This window comes from Leptosomus discolor, chromosome 3, assembly GCF_034619465.1.
Source record: "Leptosomus discolor isolate bLepDis1 chromosome 3, bLepDis1.hap2, whole genome shotgun sequence".
NCBI classification, from domain to species: Eukaryota; Metazoa; Chordata; class Aves; order Leptosomiformes; family Leptosomidae; genus Leptosomus; species Leptosomus discolor.
Genome location: NC_141393.1, coordinates 26,325,355 through 26,343,861, shown reverse-complemented (window position 1 = coordinate 26,343,861; position 18,507 = coordinate 26,325,355). Strand labels below are relative to the sequence as shown.

General features: G+C 51.4%; 1 protein-coding gene across 1 annotated transcript; it reads right to left on the bottom strand.

Annotated features, from left to right (window-relative positions):
- Positions 1-3,986: 3,986 nt before the first annotated feature.
- Positions 3,987-17,789, bottom strand: TGFB3 (transforming growth factor beta 3). Its single transcript, XM_086462407.1, has 7 exons — positions 17,075-17,789; positions 11,294-11,457; positions 9,812-9,941; positions 8,163-8,270; positions 7,175-7,346; positions 6,481-6,634; positions 3,987-4,145 (listed from the first exon to the last, which is right to left on the bottom strand). The coding sequence occupies exons 1-7, from the start codon at positions 17,787-17,789 to the stop codon at positions 3,987-3,989; spliced, it is 1,602 nt and encodes a 533-aa protein (XP_086318533.1).
- Positions 17,790-18,507: the final 718 nt, after the last annotated feature.

The window sequence follows — 18,507 nt, the reverse complement described above, 5'->3', positions numbered from 1 at the left end:
TTGCATGCCACTAGGCACACTTGTAGTGGGTAAGAAACCTTTTCTGCACAATGGAGCCAGCCCTAGAGCTGCATCCTGCTCATCCTGCGGTACTGAACCTGCCCTGCATTGGACCCCGGACCATGTTGAAGATGTCTGCCTCATAAGACATTGCAATGGATCCTCTTCTGTCATGGGATGGCTGTAGTGATTTCATTTACAAAGTACTCTGAGCCTGGAGACCTGTATTTCTGCTCTGATGAAGACACTCTAGTCATAGGTAAGGAAAGCTTCAGAGCAGCACAGGAAGATAAGGATCTGTGAACTGAGAGAATGGAAATTTGGTAGCTACAACGAAGAGAGACATGAGACATCACAGGACAGAGCAGAACAGAGCTATGATGTTGCCAGAGGAGTGGACAGGTATGTTTGTCACTTGTAAATATTTATTACTTTTGGACACAGTCCGTCTCATTTACTGTGTGTATTGATGTCTGTTGGTTATGGAAAGGTGAAACACAAAGCAGCATATGCCAGTTCACATAGTGGTAACCAGGGTTTGCTACTACTTTTTGTAAGTGCAGTGAGATAGCTAGATACCATCCAGCCCAAAGACCAGGGAACAAAGACTTATTCAGTCTGCAAAGACTATTCTTTGCTGAAATATCAGTGTACATTCTTGTACTTACTGAAGCAGTGTTCCTTGCAGAGCTCTATAATGGACTACAGCCTGAAAAACAAGGTTTTCAGGTTCAGGACTAAGCCTCTTGCATGCTATAATAGAGCATGCCCCAGAGAAGCAGGGAGACACAGATGGTCGTTTGATCATGTGTGTAGGATCTGCCTTATGGCAATGCAGAAAGGGTTTTTTCACTTTCTAACCATTGATCTTTGTTAGAGAGACAGAAAGTGTGCTGGGATTGTTTTCATCAGCTTTTCTTTGTTCCTTTGAATAACAAAAGGGAACTGTTGGGAGCTGTATTCAGTGTTGGCAGCGAAGATCCCACTTTTTCTTTCCCATTGTCTTCCTCAATTTGCCAGCTAGTAACAGAGCATATAGAGAACTGCCCTCTGCCTTCTCACACAAGTGTCCTGAAACGTTTTGGTAAGCCTGTGCCCAGGAGTGTATTCAATCTGTTATTAACCCCACGTAGATAGTGTAGTTTGTTGCTGAGTTACGGCTAAAACACCTCTAGAAAAGCTATTTTAACTTAAGAAAATGAATTCAGATCCTGTCTCACAAATCTAATTCTCAAATGTTGCTAGGGAAACGGAAGGCTGGACAGAGAAGCAGTAACTGAAATGTGCCTGTTTGACTTCAAGGATTACGGTACTCATGAGATTACCTGTGTCCCCACTGGCTGGAGACGCCAAGACTCTTTCCCCCTGATTTGCCATTGCTATTTTGCCTCCTTTCCAAGGAAACAAATGGCTTGGTCCTTCAGCCACCCCTTGCTGCCACTGAGGAGCAGCAGTGAACAAGGGCTAGCAAGACAGACCCACCTCAAGGCCCTTGCCAGGGTTAATCCGTGGGTGGTTCTGACGTGCTCCATGTGCCACGTAGGACTGTGAGCTGTGCAAGTGTTCTAGCTCTGCTCTTTGCAGCTCCCTCTCCTTGGGTTTGGGGTTGGTTTTTTTTTTTCCCCCTTTACTAGCGAGGAAGCCCTTCAATTGGATGGGCAGCAGAGCCAGCCCAGGGCTCAGGAGGAACAATGACCAAAGAACAGACTGCAGCTTGTAAACCAAAACCTCCCCAGGGCTGCTGCTAAAAGGAGATTAGAGAGAATTCCTACACCAATTGGCATCTGGATTTCCCCCCACCCCCATTGCAGCCACTAAATTTCTGGCCTATCAGCTTGGTAGTGTAGTGGTAACACATTTATTTGCTCCCTCCTTGGGTGGGTGGAGGAGAAAGCATGGGCCTGGAGGGCTGTACAGAGCACACTAACACAGCAGTGCTGCAGGAGCAATCAGAGCTGCACCTTTCATTATCACACCGATGACAGGTCAAGGAGCCCCAGAGAGATGAAAGGAATAAAACTAAGCGTTGGGGCGTGCCTCTACCAGAGTATGTGTGCCCCAGCCAAAAGGTCATACAGGTTGGCAGGCTCCCTCCACTGACCCACGCTTGCTAAGCTCTAGCCAGGTGGTGATGGTGCAGGAAGGGTTGTTTACAGTTTATTAAGATGTTTGAGATTACATGTTACGGCAGCCTCATGTGAGGTATATGGAAGCAGCCACTGTTGTGAAGGGCTTGAAGGAAGAGCTGAATTCTGACCTGATCACAAAGAGCCCTGGCCACCAGTGATAAACGAGCTAGGTGTCGTTTTATACTCAGTTGCTGGGGACCAGGAACTGGGACAGGGAGGAAACTCTGTGGTCTCTAGAACATGACTTTAAGTGGTTGTGGTTTGGAGAGCCAGAGGGGCAGCCTCTGAGTCTCATGTGGCATGCAAACAGCAGAGATTTTTACCTGTGGGAGTATCTATGGCTTAAAAAGCCCACACTTTTAAAAGAGTACATGGATTTATTGCCTGGGCAACATCTGTGAGGTTTTTATGAGCATCTGCAACGTTCATGGTAAATCAGGAGGAGGGGGGTGTTATTTACCTTTGTGTACAAGTTTGTACTGACAGACCATGTATATTCAAACGGGCATAGGACATTTGTCAATTGTGGCAACTGCACTGCCCTGGTTATTTAAACAGTATTGTTGGAAGTGGTTTACATTTGAAGGGGACCTTTATATCAGTCTATCAAAACCAGATGCCAGAGGTGATGGACATGTCTGAAGGACTAAGGTGCGACAGGGCACATATACACCAGGCATGGTTTGAGGGTACCAAGGAACTTCCATTCTGGGGTGCTCTGGCTGACCTAAATTCTGTCTATTCCTTTGAAGAGACACATTGGAAAGGGGAAAGATTTTAGACTGACTGAGTATGCCACAGCAGTAGCAGTTTAAATACAGCAAACCATCTAACCCTCCAACAAACAACTTGCTGGTGAAAAAAAGATCATCTCCCTCCCCAAACATTTATTTTTTACAATGTTTTTGAGATTACTATTTTTTAGATCATGGCAGGTGAGGCCTGGGCCACATTCAGGTCATCGTGCAGAACACTCCAAAGCACCTCACCAACCACAACAGACAAGAGGTCCTCGGGGTGTATCAGCTCACAAATGAATGGGCCCAATATTCAGGTACCCACAGATGTTGCTCCTGCCCTGACTCAGAAACCATCTCTCAGAAACTCCAGGAAGGGAAAAGAGCTGAATGGAGACATCAGTCCCTCTGAAAATGGACTTGGCACCCTCTTTCCTTGTATGTGCCCACCCTCAGCAGGCTGGCTGGGAGCCTTGCAGTTTGTATTTAGAAACCAATAGCCAGGATCTGCCAACTGAACTTACAGGTCTGGCAGGCATAGTTTCAGTTGCAGGACTCCTGGATCACAGCTCTGAGGAACAAAAGTCTATCTCTGAGCATTTCTTCTCTCAGCAGCTTCCCTTCTTGGTGCATTTTCTTACCCTAGAGAGACTTTCAGGGTTTCCTCCTACAGGGGAAACCTTTAATTGTTCAGGACAGTGGGGAGGGCTGAGGTCCTAAGATAGCTAAAGCTAGAATAGAAAACATCTCCCCATTTCCATTCCCCCTTTCATTTGCTCTTTCTCATTTCTTCGCTTTCCCAGCTCAACCACCCAGCATTCAAATACACAGCAGTTCCTCCACCCTATCCTTCTCTTCCGCACCAACTGTCCAGCCATTTTGGAGAGTGTGGCCTTCGTGTCACCAAAGTAACTCCCAGAAGGAACATGACACTGCCAACAAGACCAAGAAATGTTCCAGAAGAGATCCCCAAGGGCTGCCAGACCCTAAGCCACAGGGTTTGGCACTCGGCCCTCAGCATGCGTAGTCTCTGACCCCCAGTTGCTTTTGTGTTAGCCTGGGAGCAGGAGAGTGGGTGCTGACAGTTTCTCTCTTGGCTTTGGGCGGGCCAGGGTGCCTTTCAGCTGCACTTGCAGGATTTCACCACCATGTTGGAGAGCTGCTCCACCTTGGGGGTCCTCCCAACATAGTACAAGATAGTAAGCGGCTCCAGGTCCTGGGGGACACAGCAGGGCGAAGCGGATGCCTCAGGGTTCAGCGTGTTGTATAAGCCCAGCACCTGCAGAAACAAAGTAAATGTGGTGACAAAGTCAGGAATACGTTTAAGTTGGTTGAGGACAGGAAGAGACTGCAAAGCCAACAGGTCTCTAGGTGTTTGGACTGTGCTCATCAGAGAGTATTTCCCTGAGGCAAGTAATACTCACCTGTCACTTCCTGATCATGGCCTGCTTCTAAAAGGTCTCACCTGCCCTGGCCTGACTCTTTAAGACTTTTTTTTTTTTTTTTTCAATTGTAGTAGCCTTGCTCTGTGGCTGATGACTAAGGATTGAGGGAGTGCAAGTAGTTGTCTCTAGTTCATCTCTAATTTGGCATGGTGGGTAGTGTCACAATTTTTGCTTTTAACAATGCTGGGTGTAATAGCCTGTGGCCATGCTGTCTTGGGTTCCATTAGAGAAACCAGAAGAAAGAACATCAGCGCTGCTTATTTCAACCAACATCTCTAGATAGCACTGGATGGATGCCAATCCTCTCAAGTATCCACAGTTCCCTCCTAGCTTTGAACTGTCTGATGCTTTCTCCCTCCACTTCATCCTCCAAGTCATTACACTATAAAGCTGGAGCCAGGAGCATGTCCTGTGGGACCCCACTGGATTCCTCTTCCCAGCTGGCCCCAGCCCACAGATGACTGCACACTTCAGCCATGTAACCGCTACAGAACAGTTGCCATGTTTCTTGCCAGAGGTGGCTGCTTCTCAGTGGTAAGCAACTTCTTGAGTTGTGGGGCCAAAACGTGATCTCACCTGCACTACTGTGGTCTCATTAGTGCTTATCTGGCATAAACGACAGGGTCTGGCACATGGTCTTTTAACTACTTTACAGTCTTCAGGGATGAGAGGTGCTAAGGAAACATCCTGTTCTATCATCCAGATCCATGTAATCACAGTTGTACTAAGCAAAGTACCCCTGGCTGTACCACAGGGCTACCACATGCTCTGGGGGTGCTCTACTCAACAGAGACAGTAGGTTAAACAGACTGGTGAGAAATTTTCTTTTCACCATGTTTTTCCTGGGTGGTGCTGGCAAGCTGTCAGCAGCTATATTGTTCTAAAGGGTTTTGGATCACTCAGCTGACCTTAACGCTTGATCATTTCTTTCTTGCTCAAGAAAAGAACATTAGGGACTACTCTAAAATCTCCCTTCTCCCACCCTGATTCAGTCCAGTTATCTACTAGAGAGCTTCTCAGGACAACCAGATGGTAAAGCTACATGCCCATTACCCTTTCAAAGCTGTTCATTCCCTTGCTTTGTCTTGTGCTTAATGCCCAGCATCTGTTGGTTCCTTCATTTCCATAGATCGACTGTTCCCACTGACATTAGTCCTTGAGCTTCCGCAAGCTTTGCTGCTGTGAACTCTCAAGCTGTCCAGAAAATGTTAGCATCTTTTCTGTAATATCATCTTTGCCTAGTTATCTACTCTTCAGCTGAATCTGCTTTTTCCAGTAACATTTTTAGTGAAACTTGAAGCTAAGTTGCTAGTGAACTGTTACATTGCCTGGATTACCACCTTTTCTCTTCTGTGGACAGAAGCACAGGGTTTTCCTCTGGCTTTCCTTGCTTCAGCAATGGACTGCCTGCTCCTTAGTCTGTCTTCTCCCCTTGGTACTTCTCCCATGCCTGTGCTTTTCTGTTGCTTTTATTTTCTTCCACTCTAGACAGTAGCATGGCTTGGGTAGTATTCTTCCCAAAGACTGCCTAGTGTACTCCTGTTAAACAGAGGCTATGCATAAGTTACCTAAAGACACTTGCTTTCTGCCAGTTTTTACTCATGAATCTCGCTGCCTAGTAGGTCTCCCTGCCATAGGCCAGGTGGGATTTATACAGCTGGAAAGGAGGCCTGTGCAGAAAGGAGGGCTTACTGCATGGCTGTGTTTACCTCTGGACATGCATTTCCCTTCACTTTCAGGCTACAGCTGCCCCTGTGTAGCAGATGGCAGCTGTGTGCCACGCCACAAGAGTTTTGCATGACAACCTGGCACAGAGTGTAGAAAAATCCTCTGTCCAGTGCAAACTGCAGGAGAAATTTAAAGAGAAGCTAATTACCAGATTTGACATTTGATGTGAACAATTCAGTCCCTAAAACCATCAGTCCTGCTGTTTCACATCTCATCCAAGAGACAGCAGCATCCTTCTCCTCGACATTTGGCTGGAAGCATGGACTCAGTATTGACTCCAAAGGATGCACATTTTCCCTGCTGAACTTTTTCTGCAGTTCTCTTGGACAGTTTCTTACAAGAATTGATCTGAACTGCTTTTGCTGCTTTGAAGAGACCAGATACGATCAGACTTAGGCAGTCACAGCCACAAGCCCTGGTAGGATAATATACTAGATGTACCGTGCTGTGAGTGGTGTCTGCGCTGCGGAGGTACGGACAAGGGCCCGAACAAAAGTTAGCAAAGTAGCCCTTAGGCTCGTGGACCCATTTCCAGCCAAGGTCCTGTCGGAAGTCGATGTACAGAGGACGCACACAGCAGTTCTCCTCCAGGTTCCTGAAACACAGCATCGGAACACAGTGAATCTAAAGAGAGGCCTTATATGTGATTGCGTGATGCAGCTTCCCGAGCAGAAGGAAATACCAGCAGTGCCTGTGTCAAGTGCAGAGCAGCGGCACAGGCGAGCAGTGGTGGGCAGCTCAGCAGCCTGGCACTGGTCATGCCTGCTGGCAGGCAGCTTAGCCACTGGCCCAGGGAGGCAGCACCCTGCTCACGCACAGCAGCACCTGGCTGCTCTCCAGCACCTAGAGCTAGCAGGGGGCTGCTGTCGGTCCCTGCCCAGGCTGTGCTCCAGGAAGCCGCTTGCAAGTCTCCCTCTAGCCAGCCCCTCAGCCAGAAGCACACAGTGACCCTGCTGAGCTGGCCAGCATCCTCCGCTTGGATGCCACAAGGAGCAGCTGGCTGAGCTGTGCTCCTCATGTGGCTCCTGTGGCACCATGGTGACCCACAACCCCCTTTTCCGGTGGCACGGAGTCTTTCCAGGCTTGCCCATCTCAGGCATGGGACCTGGTCACCCCAGGCAGGATTCTCACTTACCGGAAACAGTAGTTGGTATCCAGGGCCCGTTTCTTTCTCTGGCCTCCCAATGCTGGGCTCTCCAGCCGATGTGGGGGTAACATCATCAAGATGAGGTGGGGATTATGCAAGTCTTTCTGCTTTTTCAGGCGCCCCAAGTCCCCACGGCCATAGTCATCCTCACTGTCAATGCCTTCAGAGAAAAAGAGGATCCACAAAGATGACATCAGTGTGGAAGTGGATGATGCAACAAGACTTTTCAGTACATTTAACACTCTCATGCCTGCCCTTGAACCAGGGTGAAAGGGATTCAGGCACCACATCCACTCACTTTGGGACTTCTTCTCTCACAGGGACCCCTTTACTCCCGGTGAATCTGACTGCTGCAGGTCTGAAATAGAGGCTTACGGGCCACCTGTTTTACCATTTGCAAACTGCTGGTGGGGCCATTAATCCATCCCACTCACTCCTGGCTTCAGTCCCAGGACAGGCAGGAAGATGAATGGTTTAAAGAAGATGTCAGATCATTGGCACTCTGCAGAAGAGCCTCAGAAATGGAGCCTGTGGGGGTCAGTGGCTGCAGCCCAGGGCTGCAAGCCAGGAGGTTCCTAGTTCTTAGGCCAGCCAAGCCACTGACTCTCTGGGCCACCTCACACAGGATGCCTGACTTGTATTTCAGTCACCCTAACTGGAAAGCAGAGCCTCCATGGAAATCTGAGAAGGCATCAAGCTGAACTTCCGAGAGAGACATTGAAATAAAAATTATTCCTTTCTGCAGACACTCATGCAAACCCACCCAGCCTACATTTACTTTTTTCCATTTCTAACCTACGTACAAAGTGGATATACTCATATAATCAACACGCAAATCCAGATGTGTATGCTTTAAGACAAATGTTATGCAACGTAAAATGCTCAAATATGCAAAGCAAGAACTCATTTTTTTTTCTTTAGATAGTCAAGACTTTCCCTTCCCCAACAGCCTCCCCTAACCAAGCTCTTTTATCACCTTTGAACTTGATCTCCAAGACCTCGTGCAAATTCTCCAAGATGTCCCCGTTGGGCTGAAAAGTATGGCAAGGACAGTGTATGCTAATTTCCAGGCCGAGGTTGGACTCTGCAAAGAAGATGACTCTGTGAGAAACAGTCTTCCTCAGCTGGGACAGCTCGTGGCTCAGGGAAGTTTCACTGAGGGTCGGTCTCAAAGTCAGGGGTGCTATCAGAGTTGGGGAACAGAAGCTGCCTTGGAAAGGAGAATGGGAAGCAAAATCTTGTGGCTTCACCTGTGTCAAAAGCCATGCTCTTGCTAAAAGGAGCTTCCTGGGTAGGTGAGAAGGGTGCTCCTGCTTATGTTTCTTGGGCTATCCAGCATCCAAAAGCATTTTTGAGCTTCAAGGAGCTCCACTGGAAAACAAGTATTTTGAAGAGCTGGCTTGCAGTGTCTGTGTTAAATCAGTTTTGCCATCCTCAGTACCTGCCTACTATCTGGCTTCTGGTTAGTGTCTGAAGGAGAGATCTGAAAATGAGTGAGCTAGATATGGACAAGTAATTTCACTGGAAGCATTTTTCTCAGCAGCTGCAACCTCCTGTTTTGTTGAACTGCTAGCAGTCTAAGTCACACAGACTTTCCAGAGGCAAGTCTATTTTCATAATAACTTCCTGGACCAGTCATGCTGTGTGGGCCTGACTTAAGGGAACATAACACTCTTATGAAAGCTCCTTTTTTATGTTGTGTCATGAATTAAAACATCTGGCTCCCTGGGGCATTGACAGGGTGCCTAGCACCTTTTTTCCTAAGCACTGCATACTCTGTGATGTCTTGTCAGCTAGTGTGCCTGCCCAGAGCTTGCTGCAGTTCCAGCCCTGAACTCCAGCCATCAGAACACAACTTAGGTTGCTTGAAAAAGGATCAGCTCAGCCTACAAGCCTACAGCTTACCCTTCCAGTAAGCGGCTGCTTGCCAGTACCTGCATTCCAGTTTTCAATGGCACCTAGCTTCTATCTGTGGGGCCAATCCAGCTGTGAGTCACGGTGCCTATGCTCCAGCTGTGAATGGGGTCAGTGTTCTTGCTGGGAACTGCCCCATAACTATCCTTTGGGCTGCCCAGTGGTGGCAGAGGTATGTTTTCTGCAGTGCTAAAGCCTCTATCTGTCTAGGTGTGTCAGCCTCTGGTATTTCCTCACCTTTATACCTGCCAAGCTGTAAACAGCTAAAGAAATGAGGATCCTTGCTGGGGTTTTTTCCCTACTAGATTTGCTCTAGTCCACATGAAAATTAAACCAGAGCAATCCTCATTTTCTATGTATTACAGATTATAGTTTAAACAAGCAGAGGAGTCCCCTCTGGGCTTAGAATTGAAGAACCAAAAGAAGTTCCAGCATCTGTCAGTGAAAACAATTTCCTCCTCCAGAGGATGAATTCTCATTCTGACTCTGCCCACAGAGCTACACAGTGGGGACTCCAGGACAGAGCTAGGAATCTAGCAAACGTCACGCACTGAGGTAGCTCTCTGGGGAAAGGCTTGTTCTCAGACTGAAAGAAGCTGTCCTCTATGTGAGCCAAGCTCCTGGAAAAAAGGGGAGCAGAGAGAGATTCCTGTCAACATTGATCCACGTTTCTATGGATGCCTTGACACCCAGTCCAGCTAAGACCCCTACCTCTGTGCAGAAGCCACTCACGGACAGTCTCGGTGACATCGAAGGACAGCCACTCAGGGGAGCCCCGTGTCTGCACATTCCTGCCACTGAGGTAGCGCTGCTTTGCTATGTGCTCATCCGGCCGAAGGATCTGTGTCGGAAGGAGTGGTAGAGAGAATCAGCCAGTGCCTCGCATACGGAAGGGATAGCCTTGGGTCTTTTTCCTTCCACAGCTTGCTAAAAACTAATTCAGAAGGTTGGTCCTCCCAAGTGAGAGACCAGGAATACCTGGGCACATGTGAGAAGGACATGCTTCACAACCAACCCAAACTCCAGAGATCTACACAACGCTTATTTCTGTGTCCTAAGCAGCCCACCTCTCTCAATTCATTCTTGTTTTGGGGCACGTATCCAGAGGCAGAAGCACACAGCAATTGATCTAAAGGGCGGGTTTGTTTCTTTAGACACTTGTGGGATGTGGGTCTGGATTTCAGAACAGAACCAGTAGTGGGCAATAGAGCATCTTGCCACAGGTCCCTTGCCCAGCAAGCCTATTGAGCATGGCATTTTCATGTGTCCTACACTCTTCAACTTCTATCAAAACACACCAGGGCTGATCAGGTTTGGAGACCTCTCCCCCTGCCCTGACATGTCTTCCTGCTTCCAGACAAACACCAACAGCCTGTGCAAGGTGTTCTTTCCTGCAGGACCCCAGGTTCACTCCACAGAGCACTGAACCTGTGGAGAAGCTCTGGGATTGCTTCCTTGTCAGTTGTGTCATCTGGTGAAGAATCACTCTGACCTTTGAAGCTGAATTCCAGGAAGTCCTCAAGAGCTACCAGTCACAGGGCAATTTTAGCTGCACTCTCACTGCAAAGTGGACAGACACCAGGCTGTGGGAATGTGCTGCCTGGATGCCAAACTGTACCATTGGACTGGGTGGTCCAGCCCAGCCCAAGACCACTTCCAAACCTGAAACCAGACCTTATTCTGCCAGGGGAGTCCATGGTTTAAAACCAAACACCAGCTAAGTACCTGAATTAATGGTGCCATGAGTTGTGCACCTGAGGAGCTACTGCTGAAGAGAACACTGAAAGCAAGCATTATTTTTCCAGTAAATCTGTGACAGGACAGAGAGCTCCACCCATTGGATTAGCACCAACTGTACTGCGATAGTCGAGGGAACAAAACTGCCAATGGACCTAGGCATGCAGATGTGACAGAAGGGTCAGGGCTGCTCCACTGGTGAGGGGCTCCCCTTCCAACCCCCTTCTCAGTGCAGCAAGGAGCTACAGTGGGCACCATGCCAGGGTGCCCAGAGCAGCCAGCCAATGTGAGTGGGGAAAGGACAACACCACACTGTAAAAGGAAAGAAAGGTGACTGTATCACTGCATATGCTGGAAGAAGCCTGGGGTACAGCATGGGATTTCTTTCTCTCTTCTGTGGCCCTACACATATCAATTGAGGCAACCATTAAGGAGCCTTGGCTCCAGAATACTCACCTGGAAGAGCTCAATGCGCTGTTCGCTGCGTTTCGAGCTCGGGTTGGGCACACGCAGCACCCGAAACTCGGCCCGGAACAAGTTCGTGCTGTTCTTCTCTGCCGAGGACACGTTAAAGCGGAACACGTTGGAGGTGATGCCTTTTGGACAAATGCCCAACTCATCTAAGGAGAAAGAAAGATGGAAAGACAGAACCACAGGTCAGAGGGGCGGGATCTCAAATAAATATTGTTTGAGAAACAGCTTTGCAGTAGAAGCCTGTCTTTCAAACATCTTACCACCTGTGAAGCATGGCTATCTAGCTAAAGATAACAGAGGATGAATTCACTCAAATTCAGTCTACATTGCAGCGTTTTGCAAAATCTTCCCAATACTGCCACCGTTACTTCAATACTACAAGCCAGAGAATCAGTAGAGATCAACCACAGTATTTTTAATATCATCTCTTCTAACTCTGCTCACGAGTCTGCTGCATCCCAAATGACAACGCCAGCCAAGGCACTGCGGCAACCTGATTTGCAGCTAGAGGGGCCCATTCTCAATAATGATGATGGTGTGACTCTGCTCTTGCTGGAGACATGAAGCCACAGAGAAGGTGATCCCATTGCCACTGAATCTTAGTTTTACAAACCTTGACATTGTCTCCTAGAATGAAAGCCAGCCAAGTGTCCATAAAGCATGAGGCGTGAAAGACTTTTTGGGGCAGTGACAGTGTGTAGTTCTCACTCATGTTCTGGAGAAGGAATTAATGAATAGTACTAGACACAGAGTTCTTCAAGGACAGAGTAATAGTGCTGAGGCCTGCAGAGATCAGACACATGGGCAGGAAATAACACAGCAATTCTCTGCCTCCATGTGTGCCTGCTGAACAGAAAAGTCCATTTCACAGATGCCCAAAGGAGAGCAGATAAAAGCTATGAGGGCCAAAACAGAGTCCTCAAAAGAAAACATGCCTCTCTTCAGTTGGACCCTTTTGGTCCCATGGAAAAGTCTTTGTTGTCACTGTTGTTCCTCTCCTACTGACCTCTGTTAGCCTTCAAGGCTCTAGCATCATTAAGGCTTCCTGCAGACAAGACACAGCAGCTCCTGCTCTACGCCCATGTGCAGGTTTGTCTACAGCCCTACAGAGCCTCTCATATGACCTCTGACTGTTGTCCAATGCAACACAGGACTCTTATTTAAGCTAATATTTAAATTGTTTTAAAACAACAACAAAAAAGAAACAAAGAAAAACGATAAAATTGCCTGTTCCCACCGCAGTTCCAGCCTGTGACAAACAAGCTAGAAGCCCTAGTTGAAGGAACTTTCAGGTTAGATTCCTGGAGTCAGTTCCTCTCTTCACAACACTACCACTATCTCCCCAGGAAAACAGCTTCTGAAGATGGGCCAGTGTGAAACAGCACCTGAGCACAGAAGTTCACCTCCCATGCCAAATTCTGTTTTGAGCAACACTGATACACTTCCAGAGTCATCTCCATGAAGATGAAGGTCTTCCTCTTGTGCTACACTCAGATTCAGCACGCAGGAGCCTGCCAGTTCACAAGGATGCGTTCTTAGGGTGCTGAAGTTTTACTCAGTAAGGTAATGATCAGATGGGCTTTAATTGGAGGGGGTTGTGTCATTTGTACTACTGAATGGAACATACAGGAAAGGCTCTGGCTGCTATTGAAGACATGGACGTTTGTTAGTCCCAGGAGACCAGACCCCATTGCAGCCATGAGCAGGTATGCTCACGCAACAGCCCTGCAGTGCAAAGAGTACACCGAGCCACACAAGGACACCCACTGTGGGGACTCCACCACTGTGACCAGTTCTAGGTTTTAAGCCACAGAAAAGCACAGCAAAAAACCCAAGCTCTGGGATCTCATTAAATGCCCAAAGGCATCTTCCTAGCTGAAGACTAACACTGATAATTGTTCTGTGTCCTAGACCTAGGCAGATACTGTGTTTTAATACCCCCTTAAGCTGTTTTGCACTCCTAGCGCTATTAATAGTGCTGTTAACAGCCTGCCCTTCCATTTCAGACCTGACTGCCTGTCCACGAGGGCTGTCCCAGTAATCATCAGAAATGCCTTTCTAGATCAGACCAATGGTCAGTCTAGCCCAGTATCTGTTTCCAACAGTAGTGCTTTATCCGACAATCTATTTAGAGACTGCAGATCTGGTCCTACAGCACAGTGCAAGTGAGAGACAAAATAATGTATTGTTTATCATCTTTTTAAGATTTCTGGCTAAGTTAGGCATCCATGGTGGTACGGGATTACTGTATCTACTGTTATTTCGCCTGCTGTCCCCACACCACCTTCTACCTACCTACTTTACTAGCAAGGTGCTGGTGTCTTGGGAAACCTTCCTAGTGGAAACAGTAACAGCTATCTTCCCTAAGAAGAAGTTTCATGTTCCCTTTGTACACTGGGAACAAGCCCTCTGTGATGGAGAGATCGTGTTGCATTCTGTGTTTCACTGCGAGGCTGGAGCCTGCTTCTCATAGCAGGGTCTCCAGGATACAGGTCTCGCCCTCAGAAAGCTGACTGCTTTGGGGCAAAGTACTTTTTGCAAGAGGTCACAGGCAAAGGGGGTGAGGTGATTTTTTCAGGGAACTGATTTTTTCCAGTCCCAGCTCAGGTGTGTTAATCACACTGGAATCTGGACATGTCCACCTACCAGCATGGAACAAAGCCCGGAGGCAATATTCCTGCAAGCTCTTCCAGTCCACAACACTCAGTGGCTGTAACCAAGCCTGGAGACAGGGAACCTGTGACACCCTGTGCACTCATGCCAGGCTATGTGTGACATGATATATCCTCAAGATCGGAGCCTGCTACTACTGTGGAGCCCAGACAGCCCAGAGCTGTTGACTGCACAAACAATAAGACCAGTAGCCTCTTAGCATGGTCAATGTGATACAGAGAGCAGGTTCTTTTGGGAGTTTCCCTCTTCCTATCACTGCTCTCAGCGAGGTGCAGGTTCTCCATGTGCTGCTGATCCTACATAGCTGCTGTTTCTGGCAAGCCCAAAGAAGGCTGATGGCTGTGCAGTTAGGATTTGATGTCAAGGAAGGACAAGCTGTCTGTGAGCAGGTATTGCCTCACTCTGTATTATACCACTGGTACTTCAAGGTGTTTCATGCCAAAGCTGCGTAACTTTGGAGAAAAAAAAAGGATATCCTTCTGGAACAGTGCACACAGCAGGTTTGGAGGGAAGAGATGCCTGGCCCCAGCGACCCATGGCTTTAATCGCCGTGTCTCTCAAGCTGGCTTGGAAAATGGCATCTATTTTTCCTCAGGAGAGTAAGCAAAGCCATTTGCAGGACTGTTGCAGATGCTCTCTGAGCTTGAATCTAACCAAGTCAGTGCTTAAGGGGGGTCTGAACCCCCATGAGTTTTAGGAGATCCCTGGAGTGAATGGCTGGTCAAGAGTGAGTTATTCTCTGAAAGAAAGTCCCTTATAATTCAGGCAATGTGCCTGACAGGCACAGGAGAAAGACCATTCCGTGAGTCACCAAACAGCTCACAGTAGGGATGGGAATCTGGTCCTGAATATCCTTCCTTCTTTCCTAGAAGGATGGGGCTCTCCCCACTGCTATTTTTGCTCCCCAGCTCTCCTCACTTTTGGGCCTTTAGATTCGAGAAGGAGGAGTTCTCTGAGCCAACGAGCTGCTTGACTAATAGTTCGGAGCTAGAACAGTTCGTGTGCGTGTGAGTGTGCGTGCGCACACATTTCAGACTCGTCTGTATCATCCTCGCAGTTCCCTCAATGGAGCAGTCCTCCCCTTCCCCCCGAGAGGAGACTGGCTTTGGCTCAGAGCATGCTCTGAGATCACCACCTGGCACAGTGACAGAGTCATGGGAAAGTTGAACATCAGCCACTTCTGAAGACACAGGGCCAAATTCAGCCATGGTGTAAGCAATGAAAGAAACTCCCCAGGTTTCAAAAGGAGCGCGCCTCTTGACACCATGGCCTGTCTGGTGGTAGTCTCTCCCAGTGTGACGCTATTCCAAAGTTTCCTCTTTCTCTGGGTGGTGGCATCTACACTGCCCACTCCTGGGAATTCAGTCTCAGCACTACTTGGTCTTTTGAACCTGCTGCTCAGCACCTTGCCCGCATCCTATGGGAACATGCGACAGGTTCATTCACCTCCATAGGAATTTTCCCCAACCCACAGTCCCTCCTCACTGCTCCTTCTTGTGCACCATACGTCTTCATTCCTCCTTCCCCTCTACTTTATCCAAATCCACTCCTCTGACTTCATTTCCCACTGTTACGCTTTCCCAGTTTCCTTCCCCAAAACACACAGTTCATAGTGTGGCTGTACTATTTTGCACAGATGCTTGGTTTCCCCATACATTTTTAGAATTTCACAAACAACACTTCAGTAGAACAAAGATGTTGAAATACGGGTAAGCTGCTATACCCTGTGTACTTTGTGTTCCGTGAGTCTTGGTGTCTCCTGAGCTAAGAGCTAATCATATAACCATATGGAGTGCAGTCTGCTACAGATTAAGTGAAATTTGTTGCGTTACCACACTGTAGCTCTTATTCCAGCTCATCATATGTCAAGATTAACATAAACCTGGCAGCGTAACCGCATTCTGAGGCTGCCTGCACCAAGTCACAGCTCCTCCTCAGAACTGCTGGCATTCAAATTGTGTCCCCAAGACTACGCTGCACTACATCACAGGAGGACACCCTTGATGGTGGTATGACTGCATGCCCACCAACATCTTCCAGTCCTAAGGAATCCTAGGCACAGCCCAAAATGATTGCTTGTCCCTACATGTGCTCAGCATCTGCAATCTGCTTGGGGTTCATGTCTGCTCAGTGTCTGTCTTTGCATCTGCATCTGCTCAGCTTCTGCACCTGAATCTGTTTAGTGTCCGCATCTGGGCCTGCTCATCATCTGCTCCACACCTGCACAACATCTGTCACGCTTCCTCAATGCCTCTGTTCCCTTGGGGGTCCCCTTCACACCACTGTCTGCTCTGCACCTGCTTAGCATCCCCGTTATCTTCTACTCGCTCTCTGAAGCCTCACGCTATGCGAGTAACACCCTCGACAGTGCCCTCCAGGCAGCAGTCTCCTCGGCAAGTGCCTCCGCACCTTCTCTACAGCCAGTGCGGGTGCCGCACAAACCGAACAGGTTGCCCGTATCTCTGCGGCAGGCGCTGGAGCTTCAGCGGGGAGGAGCCCGTCTACCTGCCCGTCACCCAAACACAGACCCTGCGCCCTCTCCCAGCCCGGCGCGCAGCGCGCACCCCGGGACCCGAGCTGCCTGCCCTCCCGCTGCTCGCCCTCCCACCTCACGCCTTCCCTTCTCCCCTCCCCGCCTTCCCCCAGATGTCACGGCTCTGGACACGGGCTTGGCTCGCTGCTCCCGCCCGGGGCCTGGGCCGCCGCTGCTCCCGGACCCCGCACCCCACCGCTGCCAGCGCCCACCTTCTCCACCTGCGGCGGGGCCGCTCGCCGCCAAGCCCCGCGCCGTTCTCCGCCTGCTCCCAGCGCTCGCCGCCCCGCCGCTCCCCCGGCCCCGGGACAGCGCCGTGCGCCCCCTGCCCCCCATCGCCACCGCGCCCCAGCGCGCACAAGCAGCCGGAGACGCGACCACCACCACCCGCCGCCGCGGCCCCCTCCCGCCGCCGCGCCCCCGCCCCACCAGCAAAGCTGCCCCTCCCGCGGCGGCCCCGGGCCCCGGCCGGCCGCCCCTCCTCCGCCGCCGGGGTCCCGGGCAGCCTGCCCCGCGGGCGCGGCCCCTCCGCCGGCACGGGGGAGCCCAGCACTTACTGTGCTCGGGGAGGCCCTGGATCATGTCAAATTTATGGATCTCTTTGGCATAGTATTCGGACTCGGTGTTGTCCTGAGAGCAGCTCTCCTCCTTCTCCTCCTCCATCTCCTCCAGCAGCTCCCGGGTGCTGTTATAGAGGGCCAGGATCTGGTAGGGCACATGGGCCGGCCCCACGGTCTCCGGGGGGCTGGTGAGCCGCAGCTTGCTCAGGATCTGCCCCCGGATGGCTTCCACCCTCTTCTTCTTGATATGGTCCAGGTCCAAGGTGGTGCAGGAGGACAGCGAGAGGCTCACGGTGGCGAAGCTCAGGAGGGAGAGCAGCACCAGAGCCCTTTGCACGTACATCTTCATGTGCGAGGGGGCGGCGGCGGGGGCCCCCGGGAGAGACCCCCGGGCGGCGGCGAGCGGGCGCGGGGGACCGGGCGGTGTGCTGGCGGCAGCCTCCCCAGATCCCGCAGGCTGAGGCTTGGCGAGGAGGTGCATGAACTCACTGCGCCGTGCGCGACTCAGGACTTCCAGGAAGAGCTGGCAGCGCTCCGCAAGGAGAAGCGGCAGGCGCCGTGCCTCGCCGCGCCGGGCTCCTTCCCCATGCGCCGCCCCGCGTCCCGCGGAGCCGGGGGCGCCCCGCCGCGCCGCGCCGCCGCACGTGTCAGCGGCCCGCGCCGCCCCGCCGCCGCGGGGGGAGCGCGCCGCCCGCCCCTCTCGCTGCACCATTCATGCCCCCGCCGGGCCCCGCGCCCTACATCGCCCGGTTCCCGGCCCCCGGCGGCCGGGAGCGCGGCGCTCCCCGCCCAGCCGGGAGCAGCGCCGCCGAGCCGCCCGCTGCCCCCGCGGGCTCCGCTGGCCGCCGTGCCCCGGCCGCGCACCGCACCGCACCGGCCCGGCCCAGCGCCGCGCCGCCCCTCCCGCGCACACTGCCTCTCCCTCGGCCTCGCCGCTGAAATTTTATACCTCCCTCCCATGACGTCCCCGGGACGGGGCTCGGGCGGGGGAGGGAGCTCCAAGCCCGGCCTTCGCCCGCAGCACCGCGCTAATGGCTTCAGCAGCCGCGCAGCCACCGCTGCCCGCCCGCCCGCCCGCCCTCCCTCCCTCCCTCCCTCTCTCTCTCTCTCTCTCTCTCTCTCTCTCTCTCTCTCTCTCTCTCTCTCTCCGCCGCCGCCGCCGCCCGCCGGGCCCAGCCGCCGCCCCCCGCGCGGCCGGCGGCGCCGGACCCCTCGCGCCCCGGGGCCGGGCCCCTCCGCGGCGGGGCGGCCCCGCGCGCCCTCCGACGTGGCCGCCGCACCACCGCGGCGGCGGGGCGCGGGCGCCCCCTGCTGGCGCCGCCCGGGTAGCGGCGGGCGCGGGGCGGCGGCGGCCGAGCCCTTCGCGGTGGTCTGCCGCGCGCTGGCGGGCGGCGCAGGGAGGCCCCTCCCGCTTCCAGCTGCGAAATCGC

Excerpts from the sequence above, each read along its gene's own strand:
- TGFB3 (XM_086462407.1), bottom strand. The coding sequence starts at position 17,789 with ATGGTGCAGCGAGAGGGGCGGGCGGCGCGCTCCCCCCGCGGCGGCGGG. Across the intron at positions 9,942-11,293 it reads AGCGCATTGAGCTCTTCCAG|ATCCTTCGGCCGGATGAGCA; the intron begins GTGAGTATTCTG and ends CTTCCGACACAG. Across the intron at positions 4,146-6,480 it reads CAGACACCACTCACAGCACG|GTGCTGGGCTTATACAACAC; the intron begins GTACATCTAGTA and ends TTGTTTCTGCAG.